The 18691-nt window shown below is 49.7% G+C and overlaps 1 protein-coding gene and 1 long non-coding RNA gene across 2 annotated transcripts in view; one reads left to right on the forward strand and one right to left on the reverse strand.

The window, feature by feature from the left end:
- Btbd11 (BTB domain containing 11) overlaps window positions 1-18691 on the forward strand; it is a 332244-nt gene that overhangs the window by 299717 nt on the left and 13836 nt on the right. The window contains exons 12-13 of the mRNA XM_004650247.2: window positions 12411-12516; window positions 16334-16436. Of these exons, the coding sequence (XP_004650304.1) occupies window positions 12411-12516; window positions 16334-16436 (209 nt within the window). The remainder of the gene's footprint in view (window positions 1-12410; window positions 12517-16333; window positions 16437-18691) is intronic.
- LOC123461661 lies at window positions 2471-5419 on the reverse strand. The gene is made up of 3 exons (XR_006637782.1): window positions 5377-5419; window positions 4117-4181; window positions 2471-2583 (listed from the first exon to the last, which is right to left on the reverse strand). It is a non-coding gene; the product is annotated as an uncharacterized LOC123461661 (long non-coding RNA).

Consider the following 18691-nt stretch of genomic DNA (forward strand, 5'->3'; position numbering starts at 1 on the left):
AAGTGAGGCATGTGGTGAGGTGATTAGCTCACCCAAGGTCATCCAGCCGCTAAGTGACAGAGCTGGCGTAAAGCCCAGGCAGTAGGCTCCAGGGCCAGCCCACTTACCTCTTTGCCCCAGTACAAGCTTTGTGGGGACCCGGGTTCACAATGGAACCTGTGAAGTGAGCTGGGCTCCTCTGTGAGCACAAAGACAACACAGGCCTTGGGGACAGCCCCTCCGTGAGGAAGCAGCAACGCAGCCCATCCGCTCTCGGATCCTCTCCAAGCACCTGGCCTGGCTGGGGGTGGCGCCGAGCGAGTCTCAGCAGGCTTTCTCGGCAGTACCCATCCTCGGCGCAGCATGCCTGGCTCCTGCAGAGGCTGGATTGGTGTTTGGCGTCCAGGCCGCGGAGATGCCAGTGTGGGAGCAGGTGCATCGGCCTTGCACAACGAGCCTCCATGAGTCCAGAAAAGTGAGACCTGCTGAGAGCATTTCAAAACCAAAGTCCTCCTCCTCCTGCTGCTCCAACTTAAAAGTAGATAAATGAATTTAAAAAGGCATTTCACCTGAAGTTACCCAAGAAACCATCTCGGGGACTGGCATCACTGGATCCAGGGCTTGTGTGCTAGCACTTCCTGGCTGGTCTGTTTTTAATGTTTCTTCAGGTTATAATAAGAAATCCAGAATTTACTGAAGAACCTTGTGTGTTAAGGAAACCAAACCTCTGGGCTTTTTATTTAATTTTTTTTTTTAATTTGAGAGTGAGAGACAGGGAAACAGGTAGAGAATGGGCCTGCTAGAGCCTTCAGGCATTGCAAATGAATTCTATACACATGTGCCCCTCGTGCATCTGGCTTATATGGGTACTGGGGAATCAAATCTGGGTCCTTTGACTTTGTAGGCAAGCACCTTAAACACTAAGCCATCTTTCCAGCCCCTGGGCCTTTTAAGTAAGCTTCACTTTGAAGTACGATCTACACTGAGCAAAGTTCTCAGGTTATGACTGTAGACGCCAATGGATTTCTATCAGCTGAATGTACTGTAATCAGCACCCAGGCCACGCAACATCACTTAGCACACAAGGCCTTACTCCCCCAAAAGGCCACCCAAAGGAACACCTCTCTCCTGACTTCTCACACCATGCTTCATCTTGCCGAGAGTCATGGCTTATCGGAACCCACACAGCACACTTTATGGAAACCGTCTCTAAGAACATGATCCCAGGAGGACTAAAAACTACAGGCTCAACCGTCCACACTTCCACCCACCATTCATGAGTGGACAAGGCCCCCTTTGTTTCCAGTCACTCCTTTGAAAATCAGACTGGGTACCGCTCCCCCATCCCCCCCACACACACCCCCACCCCCGCCACTCCCACCCTGAAGAGATAATTCTGGAACACTGCTAAGGTGCCTGGCCAGCATCTGCTTCACTCAGGGTATAATTGAAATTGCTGTAATGGGAGCCCAGGATACGTGAGCTAGCAGGGGCTGGGCCCCCCTCGGCACCTCGGCAAAGACCCCCATGTCTGACAGCAGGCTAGCAGGGTAGGTCATGGGGTGGGCGGAGGTGGAGGTCCCAAACAGCTCTGACAGCAACAGCTGTGAGGCAGCATGTGGACCAGAACTTGCGCCTGGAGGATGCTCTGAGCATCCAGGATGCGGAAGCCCAGAGACGGGGCGAGCTGCTCCTTGTCTGAAACAGGCATTTCCAGTAAGGCTGGCAGAGCCGATAGGAAGGAGGGAGAGGAGAGAGGATTTGCTGTTGTAGAGGGCTCCATGGCGCTCCTACTGGTGAGATGTGGTAGCACACATCGCCTCTACAGGACCGCTGGGGAAACACGCAGTTCCCACACAGTTGCTTTGTGAAATAAAACATTTCCACGTACGAATTTGTTCACCATCCATATAGTCTCTGCTATGAAATATCTCTTCTGTCTCTTCGTGTTTTTTTTTTTTTTTTTTTGCAGTCTAGTCGAATTGTTTGCTCTTCTTACTCTTGAATTGTAAGAGTTGTTTATATACACTAAATACTGGCCCTTTGCCACCATCTAGTTGGCAGATAATTTTCTCCCACTCTGTATTTTGTCCTCTTATCATCATCTTGGTGCTGACATTTATTGTCTTGGTCATTCATTTATTTTGAGATTGTTTCTGGTTTTTTTTTGGTCCTTGGTATTACTGGTGGTTTTGAATGGACTCTGGGTCTTTTGTTTGGTTGGTTGGTTTTTGTTTTGTGTTTTGAGGTAGGGTCTCACCCTAGCTCAGGCTGACCTGTAATTCACTGTGTAGTCTCAGGGTGGCCTCGAACTCACAGTGATCCTCCTACTTCTGCCTCCCAGGTGCTGGGATTAAAGGCGTGTGCCACCATGCCCAGCCTGGGTCATTTTTTTGAGATGGCAGAAACTCTACATTACTTTCTGCCTTCGCTGATTCCACACTGCTCTGTCGGGAGAAAAGTGGCCACCACCTCGTGACCCCCAGAGGGAGATAGAAGTCCAGGTTGCTCCAGTTGGCATCTGTTGCTACCTGCAGTAGAGGTTCCTCATTGGTGGGCAGGATGAACATGCTGACTCCCCCCGTGACATCTTCTGACTCACTCCTGCCAGAAATGGGAGGGTGACTTTGTTACCACTGGGCGGTGATGGAAGTTCAGCCACCATGTGATTTCTACTGATATCAGAAGGTGGCTGACTGCTGTGGGGACGAACGTCCTCGCTCCCTCGTTGGCCCTCCCTGACACCACCTGAGTGCCCTGTAGCCTGGTGAAAGAAAAACCTGGGCTTTCTATTTGATTTCTGCTGGCAAGGTGGGTCCACTGTTTTCCTGTTGTGTTGGCTGGAGCCGGGCAGATATCAGCTAGGGGCTCCCACTCTGCTGAGCTGCCCATTTCCTGGCCCACTGGACAAAATGTGCAGTTCTAATTGTGGCATTTATTTCTTGTGCACATTGGCATTTCCAAGCTGTGGCTTCTTCTGCATTAGGAATGAATTATATGCAGCAAAGTCAGCACTGCATACTCCCCTCTGCCCCTCTAGTCCCCAACTGTTGTGCCTTCTCTCCACCGCTCAAAGTCCTCAAAGGCTTTCTGTATACTAACATCTGGGGTGGTCAGTTGTATTTATGGCACAGTCTGTGTTGTGTTACTGTAACAGATTATCTGAAGTGGAGGTAGTTTATAAAGAAGAGAGGTTTAGGGCCAGACATGGTGGCGCATGCCTTTAATCCCACCATTCGGGAGACAGGGGTAGGAGGATCACCATGAGTTCAAGGCCACCTTGAGACTACAGAGTGAATTCCAGGTCAGCCTGACCTAGAGTGAGACTCTACCTCGGGTAATAAAAAAGAAAGAGAGAGGTTTATTTTAGATCATGTTTCTGGTGAATGGATAGTTGTAAGAGCGTGAGACCAGCAAGGATTTCATGTTGTTTTAATTCCTGGCAGAGAGGGGAAAGGCAAGTTAGCCCATGCCAAATAGAAGAACCCCAATAGGCAGCCTTGCTTTCTGACTACCCACTGTAGTGAAAAGTAATGCAGGTGCATAAGAACTACATTGGTTTTTCTTAATGACCCATTTACCTCTTCAAGTCCTAATGCAGCATCAGCATTGGAAAACAAATTTCAACATGAGCTTTGGAGGGGACGAAGCACATTTCAAACCACAGTAGCCTAGCATAAGGAATAAGAAAAAGCACGTGTACTCTATCTTCCCCAACCAGTAACATCCACAGAGTAAGTTCAGGGTCAGATCCCCAAAACATCACGTTAGACAACTCTGGGAGGCGAGTCAGCCCCGGTTCCACATAGCACCGCCCTCAAACCACAGCAGAGATCGCAGTGTGGACTGAAAACCTTGAACATGAGTGAGATGCAATGTAAACACCATTCACTAGAACTGCCCGATTTGTCAACTTCAAGAAAAACACTGAAGCAGAACAAGTTTACCTTTAGCAGTCTTCTCTGTTTCTTGTATTCATTCATCAAACACTTATTAGACCTGTCTTTTCTCACATCTCTGTTTCTCGTTTCCTTTTCTCTCTCCCACCCCTCATGTAGCCCTGCAGTGGTCCCGGGCGTCCTTCTCCTCCCCCTGTGTCAGGGCCTGTGTTTTGGGATGTGAATGTCCAGCACTTACACAAGGACGGTACTTGTGGCAGTCTCCAACGTGGCTGAGCACATTTCATTCTTGTCCACCTTCCCCTGGAGAAGAAGTTTTCTTGTTACTGTCTCCACTTGAGATGGAGTTAGGCAGCAGATCCAGAGAGCCAGTCCTGACCCAGGCAGCCTGACCCCTCAATGAAGTCACCCTGCCTCTCTGCTCCTCCTTGGGTTTTCCTCCAGGGCACACCTCACTGAAATGACAGTTCTGTCCTCTTACTGACAGAAGACGACCTTGGTATGCAGCCATGGAGCCGGCTTTCCATGGAAGGTCACCCCATGTCTGCTAAAGTCATGGACGGTCCCCCCACGTTTCAGTCACGTTCACATTGCTGCCAGAAAATACCCGACAAAGAGCAGCTTGTGAGGAAAAAGGTTTATTTTGGCTCACAGACATGAGGCAAAGCTCCACGATAGCAGGGGAAAACAGTGCCATGAGCAGAGGGTGGACATCTCCTCCTGGCCAACATCAGATGGACAACAGAAACAGGAGAGTGTGCCAAACACTGGCAAGGGGAAACTGGCTATAGCACCCATAAGCCCGCCCCCAACAATACACTGCCTACAGGAGATGTTAATTCCCAAGCCTCCATCAGCTGGGAACCTAGCATTCAGAACCTAAAGTTTATGGGAGACACCTGAATCAAACCACCACATCCCGCCCCTGGCACCCATAAACTGATAACCACACATGATGTAAAATGCAATGCATTCACCCAACTTTAAAAAGTCCCCATAGTTTTTATCAATCCCAGTGATGTTCAAACATTCCCATAGTCCAAGGTCTTTTAACTGAACCATAATACCAAAAAAAATCCCCAAAAACCCATAATGGCACAGAATAAAAACTCAAACTGGGGCTGGAGGAATGGATGGCTTAGTGGTTGGGGCATTTGCCTACAAAGCCAAAGGACCCAGGTTCAATTCCCCATGACCCACGTTGGCCAGATGCACAAGGGGGCACACGCATCTGGAGTTCGTGTGCAGTGGCTGGAGGCCCTGGCGTGCCCATTCTCTCTCTCTCTAATAAATAAATTTTAAAATATTTTTTTAAAAACTCAAACTGCAAAAGATGGCATAGCAAAGAAATACTCAACCATACAAGATTTAAACAGTACAAGCATCAAACTCTGTAGCTACAAGTCCAACAACTCTAGTCAAGTCTCCAAGTCCAATAATTCTAACCAGCAACAAGTCTCTGGAGTTACAATTCCGCCCCTCCAGCTAGGCTACTCACAGTCCTGGAAAACTTCATCAGGGCCAGCAGCTCTCGTGGTCCCAGCATCTCCAGTGGATCTCCCCTGCAACCCATGGTTCATCCTCACAGCTCCATCCGGTCTCCATGCTTCACACTGCCCGTGGCCATTTCCAAAACACAAGACCATGTTGCAAATTCAGTGACCCTCTCTTTCCTGTATTTCTTATACTCCATAATACCAGGTAGGGTGCCAACTTGTTAATACAGGGGGGAATAAAGCAGACTTTGAAGAATAAGACACTCCTTGAGCACTCAGGCCCCATCAAAAGAGCCTACATTCTTTTGTCGCCCCAGTGCAGGTCAGCTGGCCCAATCTCAAAGGTTGTAATCTCTCAATTGCAGCTGAACAGGCAGCAGTTCACCCAAAAATTTCATTTTTTCTGTGTCATATCCCTCTGCTCACACCAGTCTGTTTCAATGCAAAGAAACCCTGCATAAATTCTCAGGACACAGACATAACAGCTAACCTCTCACACAAACTGCTTCTAGGCCAGTCCAGGCAAAGCTCTTTCTCACCCTCACAAGCCAAGCCTCACAGCCCATAGTTCTTACTATATTTAGATCTTTCAACTATGACCAGAATAGTCCATCAAGCTGTACTTACAACACTGCAAGGCGTCTCTGAGGCCAAGGTTTCATATTGATCCACATTCTTCTTAAAAATCAGCTCCAAAAGACAAAAGCCATACAGTCAGGTGTCTAGCGGCAAATGGCATTCCCTCCTCAGTACCAACATTACTGTTGCAGTCAGGTTCACATTGCTGCCAAAAAATAACCAACCAAGAGCAGCTTGTGGGGGGGGGGGGGAACTGGCTGTAACACTCATAAGCCCGCCCCCAATAATACACTAGCTCCAGGAGGCATTAATTCTCAAATCTCCATCAGCTGGGAGCCTAGCATTCAGACCACCTAAGTTTATGGGGGACACCTGAATCACACCACCACAGCCCATGTCTGCTGAAGTCATGGGGATGGATGGGCAGGCAGTATCACAGGGTGCCTTTTCCAGCTGTGCTCACTGGGCAGCACATGTGTTCCCAAGGCCAGGCCCACTTAGGGACAGACCACTGCCCACACAGACTGGGGCACAGAGCTGCTCTCTCGACATGTAGTCCATGTTCACAGTGTCCCCAGAAAGAAACACTCCCCATTGTCTTTCTTCTGAAACTTGGTTGTTTTTGTTTTTGTTTTTTTTTACATCATACTGTTTTACTCAATATGAAATGGGTCTTTAAATAGATGTGAACATTTGATGAGAGTTTTGCTAGTTCCTGACAGCTGCGTTCATTTAAGACACTTTATTACTTTGGAAAGTAGGTTCATGGCTAGAGAGATAGCTCAGTGATTAAAGGCACTTGCTTGCAAAGCCTGATGGTCCAGCTTCAATTCCCCAGTACCCACGTACAGCCAGGTGCCAGATATACAAAGTGGCACGGGCATCTGGAATTCATCCACAGTGGCAGGAGGCCCTGGAGCACTCATTTTCATTCTCTTCCCCCACTTCCTCATTTCTTCTTCCCCTCCTTCTCTCCCTCCCTCCTTCTTTTACTCTGTCAAATAAATTTTCAAAAATATTTTTTAAAAACAGTGGATTCAGGCTGGAGAGATGGCTTAGCAGTTAAGGTACTTGCCTACAAAGCCTAAGGACTCATGTCCAACTCCCCAGATCCCACATAAGCCAAATACACAAGGTGACGCATGCACAAGGTCACACATGCACACAAAGTGGCACACATGTCTGGAGTTCGATTGCAGTGCCTGGAAGCTCTGGGGCACCAATTCTCTTCCCCCCACCCCCTCATGAAAAGACTAGGTCAGAGGCTGGGAAAATAACTGAGTGGATAACATTACCTGATTTCAATTCCCCAGCATCCACTCTGGCCATGCATGCCTGTAACCCCAACTCTGAACAGGGTGGAGAGGTGGAGACAGGATTCCTGGGGCTCCCTGGTCAGCTAATCTAACCAAAACACAGGAAGTTCCAGGTTCGGTAAGAGACTCTGTCTCAGGGAAATTTAAGGCAGAAGAGCAACAAAAGATGACACCTGTTGTCCTCCTCTGGCCTCACCATGTGTGTGCACAGGTCATGTGCATATGCACACACATGCACATACAACACACACACAGAAGAAAAAAATGTAGGTCCAACTCTGGGAAATTGCACACTGCAGCTCATTGTCAAGTCTCCTGCTCCTACCTAGATGGTTTCTCAGACTTCCCTTGTTTTGAATGACCTTGACAGTTGTGATGGAGTCCCTGTCTAGTCCTTTGTCTTCTGTCCCCGAGGAGAACATGTGACGTTCTTCTCTAGACTGGGGTTATGGACTGTAGCCTGGTTGGGTTTGAGGGGGCCACAGAGGAAAACTACTGTTCTCATCATATGGGAACAAATTACATTCCATCAGCAGAAGTTGTCAACGCTGGTGATGACCCCAGCACGTGGCCGGGACAAGGCGTGTCCAGTTTCTCTAGCATAAGTGTACCTTTCTCCTCACTTCCACACTGTCCACTCGACAGTGGAATCAGCATGTGCATCCTCTCAGTGAGGAGCTCCTTCTCCCCAAAGAATGTTTGTGTGTGTGAGGACTTGCTTCCTCGGGTGATAAAATGTACAGTGAAGTCAGAAAAGCCAAGCTGGGGGTTGGAGAGATGGCTCAATGGTTAAGGCGCTTGCCTGCAAAACCTAACCACCTGGATTAGATTCCCACATAAAGCCAAGATGCACAAAGTGGTGCGTGCATCTGGCATTTGTGTGCAGTGGCTGGAAGCCCTGGCACACCCATTCTCTCTGTTTCTCTTCTATCTCTCTTGCTTGCAAGTAAATAAATAACATTAAATGAAAGAAAAAGAAAAAAAGGTCAGGAGAGATGGCTTAGCAGTTAAGTACTTGCCTGTGAAGTCCAAGGACCCTGGTTTGAGGCTCAGTTCCCCAGTACCCACGTTAGCCAGATGCACAAGGGGGCACACACGTTTGGATTTCGTTTGCAATGGCTGGAAGCCCTGGTGCGCCCATTCTCTCTCTCTCTCTCTCTCTCTCTCCTTCTTTCTCTATCTGTTGCTCTCAAATAAATAAGTTAAAATAAACAAATTTTAAAAAAGAAAAAGAGGGCTGGAGAGATGGCTTAGCCGTTAAGCACTTGCCTGTGAAGTCTAAGGACCCCGGTTCGAGGCTCAATTCCCCAGGACCCACGTTAGCCAGATGCACAAGGGGGTGCATGCATCTGGAGTTCGTTTGCAGTGGCTGGAGGCCCTGGCGCACCCATTCTCTCCCTCTCTCTCTCTCTCTCTCAAAAATAAAATAAATGTGTCCCTGCTGCCAAGACTTTGCCCAACTCTGGAAAAAATTACTGCTTCAGGAAGCACTGGGCTCAGCTCGGTGGTACAGGCCTCTTATCCCAGCACTGGGGAAGCTGAAGCTTCCGGAGTTCAAGGCCAGTGTCGGGCTTAGTGAGGTAGCAGCTAACAGGCTCACGACACTGGCACATGAACAAGCCCCATGACATCTGTGACCCATGACACAGGCTGTGTTTATAGATCTCGTCTCTCTTCATAATCAGTGCTTACCAAGTGTCCGTGATGTGCGTGAACCACTAGCACCATGGGGGTGATAAGATATGGCCAGACTAATGTGAGCCATAGAAGAGCTGCATTCATTTTCCATTGCTACAGTAACAGATTGCATCACTTAAGGTTCACCACAGCGGTATATATTATCTCCTATTTCTTTAGGTCAGAATTGTACCAAGATTCTCTGCTGAGGGCCTCAGGGAAAAAATCAAGGGGTGACTAGATCTTTTCCTGAGGTGGGGAGCTTGGGTTCAGTTCCTTTTGTTGTTTGAGGTCTCATTTCTTTGCTGGCTATTGGCTGGAGTCACTTGGGCTCATTATGGGGTCCCTGCACCCCCCCCCCCAAGCTTCCTTTGACCTCTTCACCTTGTAGCGTCCACGGAACTGTAAGTCCTCTCAGGCTTGTCTCCCTCAGGCCTCCTCTTGACCCCCATCTCTGAATCCTCTTCTGCTCCAACTTGTAAGGGCTTCTGTGATCCACTGGGCTCTCCCAGACAATTCCAACTTTAAGGTTTACTGGTTTGTAACTTCTGTGGTCTGACAAGGAGCTGAAGAGATTGCTCAGTGGTTAAAAGCACTCGCTGAGCAAGCCTGAACACCGCAGTGTGTATCCTCAACACCCACGTAAAGTTAGACACCCAGTGGCACACGTATGTCATCCCAGTGCACCGACAACAATGGGAGGTAGAGAGAAGAAAAGGCCAAAGCTCCCACGTTCTCAAGCTGGCTAGTCTGTGGCAAAACCAAGAAGAGACCGACCCTGCCTCACACAAGATGGAAGATAGAACCAACTCCCAAGGAGAGTCACACCTGTGCAAGTGTGCGCGCGTGCACACACACACACACAGAGTCATAGTAACATGGAAATCCTAGCCCCCAATATAAGAGCATGAGGAAGTAGTGCCCAGACAAAGACAGAGCAGGAAATGCCATCTGTGACAAGGCAAGGGCCTCAGCACACAGCAGATCTGACAGGACCTGAAGCCTGGCCTTTCCACACTCCAGAACTGCGAGAAATAAGTAACTGCCTGCTACTTAGAAGCTATTTGGCTTATGATAGTTTTTTTTTTGTTTGTTTGTTTGTTTGTTTTTTATTTATTTTTATCTATTCATTTGAGAGTGAATTTGAGAGAGAATGGGCACACAAAGGCTTCCAGCCACTGCAAACGAACTCCAGACGCGTGCGCCCCCTTGTGCATCTGGCTAACGTGGGTCCTGGGGAATCGAGCCTTGAATCGAGGTCCTTAGGCTTCCCAGGCAAGCGCTTAACTGCTAAGCCATCTCTCCAGCCCTGGCTTATGATGTTTTGCTATAGAATCTCCACCACCACCACCACCACCCCCCCGGGATTAGAGGGCACAGTCTTGTAGGCGCCACACTTAAGCCTTCCCCGCAGCATTTCTTAAACACGAACACGCGTGGGAACCGTGGCAGAGTGTGTTCTGGAGAGTGACAGCACGCCCTTCTCACCGGCTGCCAGGCTGTGCTACTCAGCGGCTCTGTGAGCACAGGGCCCCCAGGGCTTCCACGGCAGAAAGGCAGAAGTGACTTGTGAGGAGTCACACGCCTCCCGGGCTCCCCGGCAATGCTCGTACTGCTGGTCCGGGGACCGCACTCTAAGAAGCCCTGCATGCACCCCCTCTTTCTTCTCTAATTACACCTCTGCGGGTCACACTGAAGGTCGCATCGTGCCTCCTGCCTTCCGTCCACTTTAACGGAAGGGCTTGGACTTGCTTTCCACATGCTAAGCTATGTCCTTCTGTCATGGGAGCATAACTAATCACATCTGAAAATAGTTTGGATCACTGGTGATCGCAAGTCCATCTTCATGATAGAAAGAGGAGAGAGAGACAGACAGACACTGGCGATTAAGCCTAGGACCTTGAACATGCTAGGCCACTGAGCTCCAATCATATCTTTTATAAACCAGAATAGAATGTTGCTATCAGCAAAGCAGTATTCATTTGTTGTGAAATAAGAAGAAAAACATCAGGATCTCACCCAAAAGTCATCGCTTTATCCTTCTGGACCTTTTTTTTAAAAAAATTATTTATTTATTTATTTATTTGAGAGGGACAGACAGAGAGAGAGAATGGGCGCGCCAGGGCCTCCAGCCTCTGCAAACGAACTCCAGACGCGTGCGCCCCCTTGTGCATCTGGCTAATGTGGGACCTGGGGAACCAAGCCTCGAACCGGGGTCCTTAGGCTTCACAGGCAAGCGCTTAACCACTAAGCCATCTCCCCAGCCCCCTTCTGGACCTTTTAATCGCACTTCCAAAACGATGTCATGCAAGCTGTGTTGTCTTCTACTTTTCTTAATATCTTATTGTATCATTCACCTTTCTATTACTAAAACAAAATACCTGAGATAACCAACTTTAAAAAAACAATGAAAGAAAGGTTTAGTTTGGCCCACAGTTTCTTAGCTTTCAGTCCAATGGCAGTCGGCCTATTGTCTTGGGGGACAGTGGGGAGGCGGCACACCATGGTAGACTTATGTGATGGAGGTGGCTAGGAAGAGAGAGCCAGAGATCAGAGTCCCATCATCCCCTTTAGGAACTTGCCCTCGGTGAGAGAACGCCCTCAATGGCCTGAGTCCTCCCACCAGGTCCCAGCTCAGAGAGGCGCCGCCGCCTCTCCACAGCCCCGTGACAGGGACCAGATCTCTTAACACATGGGCCATGGGAACATTTAGTCAAACCACAGCAGTTGTAAATACTTTCCCAGGCCCTCCCCGCCCCATGTTTTCCCTTGGCCCCCAAAGTCAGCATCAGAATGCTGAGAGTCACATGACTCCCGGGCAGCACACCTGCGGTCCAAGGCAGGCGAAGGAAAAGGCTCTGAAGGAGATGGGAGCCAAGCCCTGGAGGATGAAGGTCATAAGAACGGGCTCCTTCGGCCCTGAGCAGCCACAGGCAGCTGGAGTTCAGAATCACAGAACTATCTTCCCCACATCCTTATTTTTGGGGGGGTTAGGGAAGGGCAGTGAGGAAGTGATTCACCTGATGGACATGCCTGTGCCTCAGAACCCGACTCATACCCAAGCTGAGAGAAGAGCATTCGATCCGTCGGTGGCAAGCACCGTCTCAGGACCTAAAGGGCTTCCTGCTCAGAGTATTGATAAAAGGCACAGTGGAGGTAAACGCTTCCTATCTTACGAGGCACCGACCCCTGCTTTCCTGCGGTCAGTAAATGATCAGGGTGAGATGGGAGATTGTCATTATGAGCTTCTTAAGCATTCCACAGAAGACTCACTAAAAGTAGTGGCCGCACAGAACAGGCCCATCCAGGGCTAGCAAGGGCAAGTGAATGCGTATGTTCCAGAGAGGGGCCACAGTAAAAGTGTGGGCTCCTCTCACCTTAGGGGGATGCTCTCCTGCCGTGGCAGCCTGGTGAACGCCGTCCACGGCCCCTCCTATAACACAGCTTCTTTCCTTCCTCTGCAGAACGAAGTGATCAGCCAGCAGCTGTGTGTCATCTTCACACACTGCTATGGTCCCTACCCCATCCCCAAGCTCACGGAAATCAAGAGAAAGCAGACCTCGCGCCTGGGTGAGTGGCAGCCCGAGTGGGGCTGTGGCATGTAGGCATGTGGAGGAAGCAGACACCTCGGGGGAGAAAAAAGGACGAAGGATTCAGAGGGCAAAGGGGGGACAGACAGAACAGCCACGCCCATGAGATCAGATCTCCCTTAGTAGGTGGTAAATCTGTTTGGAGAATACACCCTGGGTGAGTGGGCAAGGGCACTATCCAGTGCCTAACCCATGGCATCTTCTCCTGCACGTACAGAGAGTGGGCTCTGGTGCATCTCCTATCTTCTGAGTCCCAGGCACAGGTCCTTCTGATAGCCCAGCTGTCCAGGGCAGATCTTCCAGCATAGTCTCCTCTAAAGAAGTCCTTCCTTTTCATTGGCAAGGGATGAACAGGAGATGGTGACAAGCCAGTGGTGTCCCTCAGCTAAAAATCTATCAAAGCCGGGCGTGGTGGCGCATTAAGCCAGGCGTGGTGGCTCATGCCTTTAATCCCAGCACTCGGGAGTCAGAGGTAGGAGGATTGCCATGAGTTCTAGGCCACCCTGAGACTCCATAGTGAATTCCATGCCAGCCTGGGCTAGAGTGAGACCCTACCTCAAAAAATCGAAAAATTTAAAAAAAAAATCTATCAATATGAAATAAGAAAAGAGAGAACCAAACCCTATACACATACACACACACACACACACACACACACACACACACACTAAAACAAGAGGGGAACATACCTGAGTGGGGTGACTGGGTGCTCTGAAATCCCACGATGATAACAGTAATCACTTTGTATGTTTCATAGGCCCTTTCATTGAGCCAATCTAACCACACACGTGACCTCTGCCTCAGGTATCCCCCAGACACCCATGGAGGCACGCACTGTGGCCCACCCCCCACTCCGGCCACAATGTCGGTACAGGGGCCTAACGCCCAGGTCTACCAATGCCTCAGCTGCTCATTCTTCGGGACCAGCTCCTGAGATTTGACCTGCAGCTGCGGGCTTCATTCAGAAAAACCCAGGGCTGCAGCTGCTGCTGGAAAAGCAGAGAAACAGCCAAGCACTTCGAGGCTGGGAACCTGAGCCCGCTGTTCAGGAAGCAGTCCCCTGAGGCCTGAGGAGCCATAAAATATTAACTGTGGAAGGATTCCTTCTCTTAGAAATGTTCGGGCCTTCCCCACTTTCCGTGTCCTTTTTCCTGTAAATGATTGAGGGAACCTATGAGACATAAGAGCATTTGAAGGTTCTCTCCTGTAGCAAAACTATTCATTTGCTTAAATTAATTGAAAGGTTAAGTTCATGGAGCTGTTTCAAAGTACTTCTGCTCTTGTCATGACTAACCTGTGGGTTGAAATGTGACACAGCCATCTGCTAAAATAAAAACTTGGCAGCTGAGGCAAAGGTTATCTGTTACCCTGATGTCTGTGCATGTGACAAGACCGAGCCATACCAAAGCCACAGTACCACTGCCGTGCAGAAAGCAGGCATTGGTGAAATTAGCATTAGGACAGCAAACTGGAGAAACCAACCCACAATCAGAGGTGAGAGGTGGGAAGTCAACCTTCTCGGGAGCCCAAAAGCCGTGTCTGACAGCTGGGTTCCTTATGGGACACTTCACTGGAAAAAAAAAAAATTTGTAAGATTTGGGCCAATGGGATGGCATAAATTCTGCTTCCTATAGTCATAGAAGGAAGACAGCATTAAATTCAGTAATATTACTCTCGCCAGCTCTGAAATGTGCCTGGTTTTCAGGCCAAAAGGTCAGCATTCCAAGGTCAGCACCAAGAGGAAAGGAGGCAAGGGTGTGACTCAGAGACAGAGAAGGCAGCAGGAGACCAGTCACAAGCGGCCTTGTCAAGCACTGCGGTCTCTCCTGGGAACACTGGGAAGCTACTGAAAGGCTGTGCCAGGGAAGAGTGGGATTGTAACAGGGACCCTGGAGTTGGTGATGCCATCATCGCAAACACCAATGGACAGAGACAGGAACTGAATCTCGAAGTGGCACTTTATTTAAAGAGCTGATGGTGTGAGAGGCGGAGAGTCAACACTCTAAGAAGACAAACCGCCTTCCCTCCCCTCTCCTCCAGCCAGCAGGCGTTGTCGCAGAGGAGAGGGATCTAGAGCTCAGCCTTGCCCCGCTGGTTGGGTGGTCCGCTGCATGGCAGAGCCTCTGTCATTACCCTCTCTTGGACGCGTCCCCCATCCTCTGGATGCTGGGCTTCTTCCAACACTGAGCCTGGTTTAGTGTTTGCCAATATCAGTGCTAGACCCCTCCAGGAACCACCTCGACTGGAGAGTTAACTGAGAACAAGCAAGTCATTAACAGTGCACACACACCAAGCCATTAATAACATGTGCATGCAAATTCTTTTCTATAAGAAACGAGTACAGAAGTGCCCCTCGAGTGTGGAAGGCAAGCATATCCCTATCTGGTTTTAGGAAGGATGGTTTCTAGAAAGATGGTGGGGGTGACATGGGCAGGAGTTTGAGAAGGGCTCAGTAGGGGTGACCCTGGGAGAGGAAGATGTTCTACTGCTTTTGGGTCTCTGGTTTGTGGTGTCATTTACGGGACTAAGCGGCCCTGGGCACAAAGCGCAAGACCAGAAGAATCTCTTCTGTGTGCACGGATGTGGTGGGCGCCCAGATCCAAAAACATGGGTGGTGCTGGGCATGGTGGCACACGCCTCTAACCCCAGTACTCTGGAAGCAGAGGTAGGAGAATCACCGTGAGTTCGAGGCCACCCTGAGACTACATAGTGAATTTCAGGTCAGCCTGGGCTAGAGTAAAACCCTACCTTGAACAAAACAAAAGAAAACATGGGTGCTGACACCCAGGAAGTAGTCTGAAAGGCCAGCCCCAAGTACTAGAGCTCAAGTCAGCCGGCAGGCAGGTAACCTAGCCTAAGACCTTGGCACAGACTGAAGCCGCTTTACCGTGCCCGGGCGGGGGACTGACCAGGAATGCAGAGCAGGAAGTTGCAAAATTCCCTAACGGAGCAGAAGTGTGGGGCTGACTGCAGGCTTGAACAAGTTGAACAAGTCCAACACGGCAGGTGGCGGAGAATCCTCGTGTGTGATGAGGCGGGCCATTCAATCAGAGGGCCTAAGTTCGGACGCTGGCTTGTGCAAGTTGCTGTGAGCATTGTGTGCCTCAGTTTTCTTCCACTGGGGGTGGAGTGACATCTTCCAGTCTGCACAGGGCCTGGCATGTTATCAGGAGATGAGGGTGGGGCGCTGGTTCCTTTATCATTGACCTTGCTGGAGAAGGAGGTGGGTTTCAAATCACCTAGAACATCATGACAAGGGCAATCGCTCTTCCACCAGGGAAGGGATCACTGAGCCCCAAGAAGAAGCCACGGAACGGGGGGAGGGGGGGTCAGTGGCCTTCTTAGCCATGCAGGCAGGTGTTTGGCTTTTTTGTTTGTTTGTTTTGTTTTGTTTTTTGTTTTTCGAGATAGGGTCTCATTGTAGCCCAGGCTGTCCTGGAATTCACTGTGGAGTCTCAGGGTGGCCTCAAACTCACAGCGATCCTCCTACCTCTGACTCCCGAGTGCTGGGATTAAAGGCGTGAGCCATCATGCCCAGCAGGTGTTTGGTTTTTGATGCAGTAAGGCCCTGACATCTGTCCAGGGGTCAGGGATGCATCTGCTGTGGAGAAGGGTCACTTCTAAGCACAAGTAAGCAATGACCGTTTCCCGCGGCGAGCTGGGTGGCGCGGCGTGCGCATCCTCTGCCGGAGTCTGTCTCCCGTCTCGCCATGAATAACACGCGGGCCTTTCCACCACAGGCACCCAAACTTCACCCTTCTTTCCACTAACCTACCTTTCCCTCGCTCCTCTTCTAGATCCTCATTTTCTTAACAATAAGGAAATGTCTGATGTCACCTTTCTGGTAGAAGGACGACCGTTCTATGCTCACAAAGTGTTGCTATTCACAGCCTCCCCAAGGTGCGTATGGTTGGTTTTGCAGGTGGGTGGTATGACTGGTGTATTATCGCTTTTCTGAGCTCAGTGTTGGTGGTACCCTCCCTGGACTGGCAGATCGTCTTCTCAGAATCAAGGGGCCGAGATACAGGGTACCTCTTTATGCAGCCTGCCACAAGTAGGGGCAGAAGTTTGTGGACAAGCACCCTTGTGCAATGGATAACTCAAGACCCCTTATGTGGCATTCTGTAGAGATCTATTCTCCAGGTGCCACCAAAAATAATACTTAGGTCCTAACCTTCCTTTTCCCTAACTGTGGAGTAACATATGAATGTATCACACAGAAAAACGGTAGAGCACTTGTTTAGCATGTGCAGAACCATGGCTTCAATTCCCAGCATCATAAAAAAGAAAGAGGGCTGGAAAGATAGCTTAGCCAGTTAAGTGCTTGCCTGTGAAGCCTAAAGACCATGTTTGGAGGCTCGATTCCCCAGGACCCATGTAAGCCAGATGCACAAGGGGACACACGTGTCTGGAGTTTGTTTGCAGTGGCTAGAGGTCCTGGTGTGCCCATCCTCTCTCTCTATCTCTCTCTCTCTCTCTATCTCAATCCCTCTCTCTCTCTCTCTCTCTTTCTCTCTCCCTTCCTCCCTCTTTCTCCCTCCTTCTTTCTGTCTCTGTCTGTTGCTCTCAAATAAATAAATAAAAATAAACAATTTTTTTTTAAAAAGACAGAGAAACTGTTCACCATCCCTGCGAGCTCTGGCACTGCCATCTCCTCCTCTCCATTTACACTGACCCTGGGTGACGGCGGAGAACCACATTGTCCAGGATCCACACAGGGAACAGTGAAGCTAAACAGATGAGAGATGGGAGTGGGGAGCCAGAGGATCCCGAGCCTGGAAGTGTAGATTCATTCCATGAATTGGCCCAAGGAATGGTGATCCCTTAGGATCTCAACACCTCCCTGTTCCCCGAAAATCAAACACAAAACCCTGAGGTCTGTTTGGCCACCATAAGAAAAGGATTTTCTCCCTGTGTGGCTCCTGGTTGGGAGCCACAGATGAGCAGACTGATAGAGGGTATCGGGTTCTTTGTCTCCCTGCGATACCAAGGCCCCGGATGTGGGGAAGGATGAGAACCTCCCTACGTTACCTACAGCTCTTCTGTAAATCTGCTGCTGTTTTAAAATGAAGAAGAAGAGACACAGCTTAGTTTAGTCCCTTCCTTATTCATGTATGTTGTGTGGATGTGGGGACATGCATGTGGGCACAGGTGTCAAAATCAGGGGAGAGCCTCAGCTGTCATCCTCAGGAATACCCTCTTCCTTTCTTGTTTTTTTAAGATAGGGTCTCTGGGGTTGGAAAGATGGTTTAGTGCACACCTTAAGGACCCAGGTTCGATTCCCCGGTACCCACATATGCCAGATGTACAAAGTGATGCATGCATGTCTAGAGTTCATTTGCAGTGGCTCGAGGCCATGGTATGTCCATTCTCTGTCTCCCTCTCTCTCTCTCCCTCTCTCTCTCTCTCTCTCTCTCTCTCTCTCTCTCTCTCTCTCTCTGTCTCTCTCAAATAAAAAAATAGGGTCTCTCATTGGCCTCAATTAGGCTAGATTGGGTGGCCAGGGAGTCCAGCGACCCTCCTGTTTCTACCTGCCTGGCACTGCCGCCCCACCTGTCATTTTTACATGGTTTCTGGGGATCAAACTTGAGCCCTGAGGCTCATCAGGCAAGCACTTTACTGACCGAGCTGTCTCCCCAGCCCTAGCTTATTCCCTGAACAACCTCAGCCTCTTGCTGGGGAGCTGAGAATTACTGTGTTCCGCTGTTGGAGTCCCTACCTTTGAGGGACTTTGCATCCGAGTCAGAAGGATGCGGTTGGGAAGTCCCTTCCAGAAGTCAGTGAGTGTGAGTTGAAGGCCCGGAGGGGCCGGAGTGGGGTGGGGGGGGCACCAGGTCCTGAAAGACATAAGCCGCTGAAGTTCCTGCCTTCAGGGAGCAAAGTTTGTGTGATAGGAGTGAGGAAGAGACAGCTAGCTCCCAGCACCAGACCAGCGGGCAGCCAGGGCCCGGGCTCTGGGCAGATGCCATGCAGCGGTGGCTCTATGCCGGTAGTACTGGAAGGTAGATGGCTTTTGTTTTTTTTTTTAATTTTTTATTTATTTATTTATTTGAGAGCGACAGACACAGAGAGAAAGACAGATAGAGGGAGAGAGAGAGAGAATGGGTGCGCCAGGGCTTCCAGCCTCTGCAAACGAACTCCAGACGCGTGCACCC

This window comes from Jaculus jaculus, chromosome 6 (assembly GCF_020740685.1).
Source record: "Jaculus jaculus isolate mJacJac1 chromosome 6, mJacJac1.mat.Y.cur, whole genome shotgun sequence".
In the NCBI taxonomy this organism is placed as follows: Eukaryota; Metazoa; Chordata; class Mammalia; order Rodentia; family Dipodidae; genus Jaculus; species Jaculus jaculus.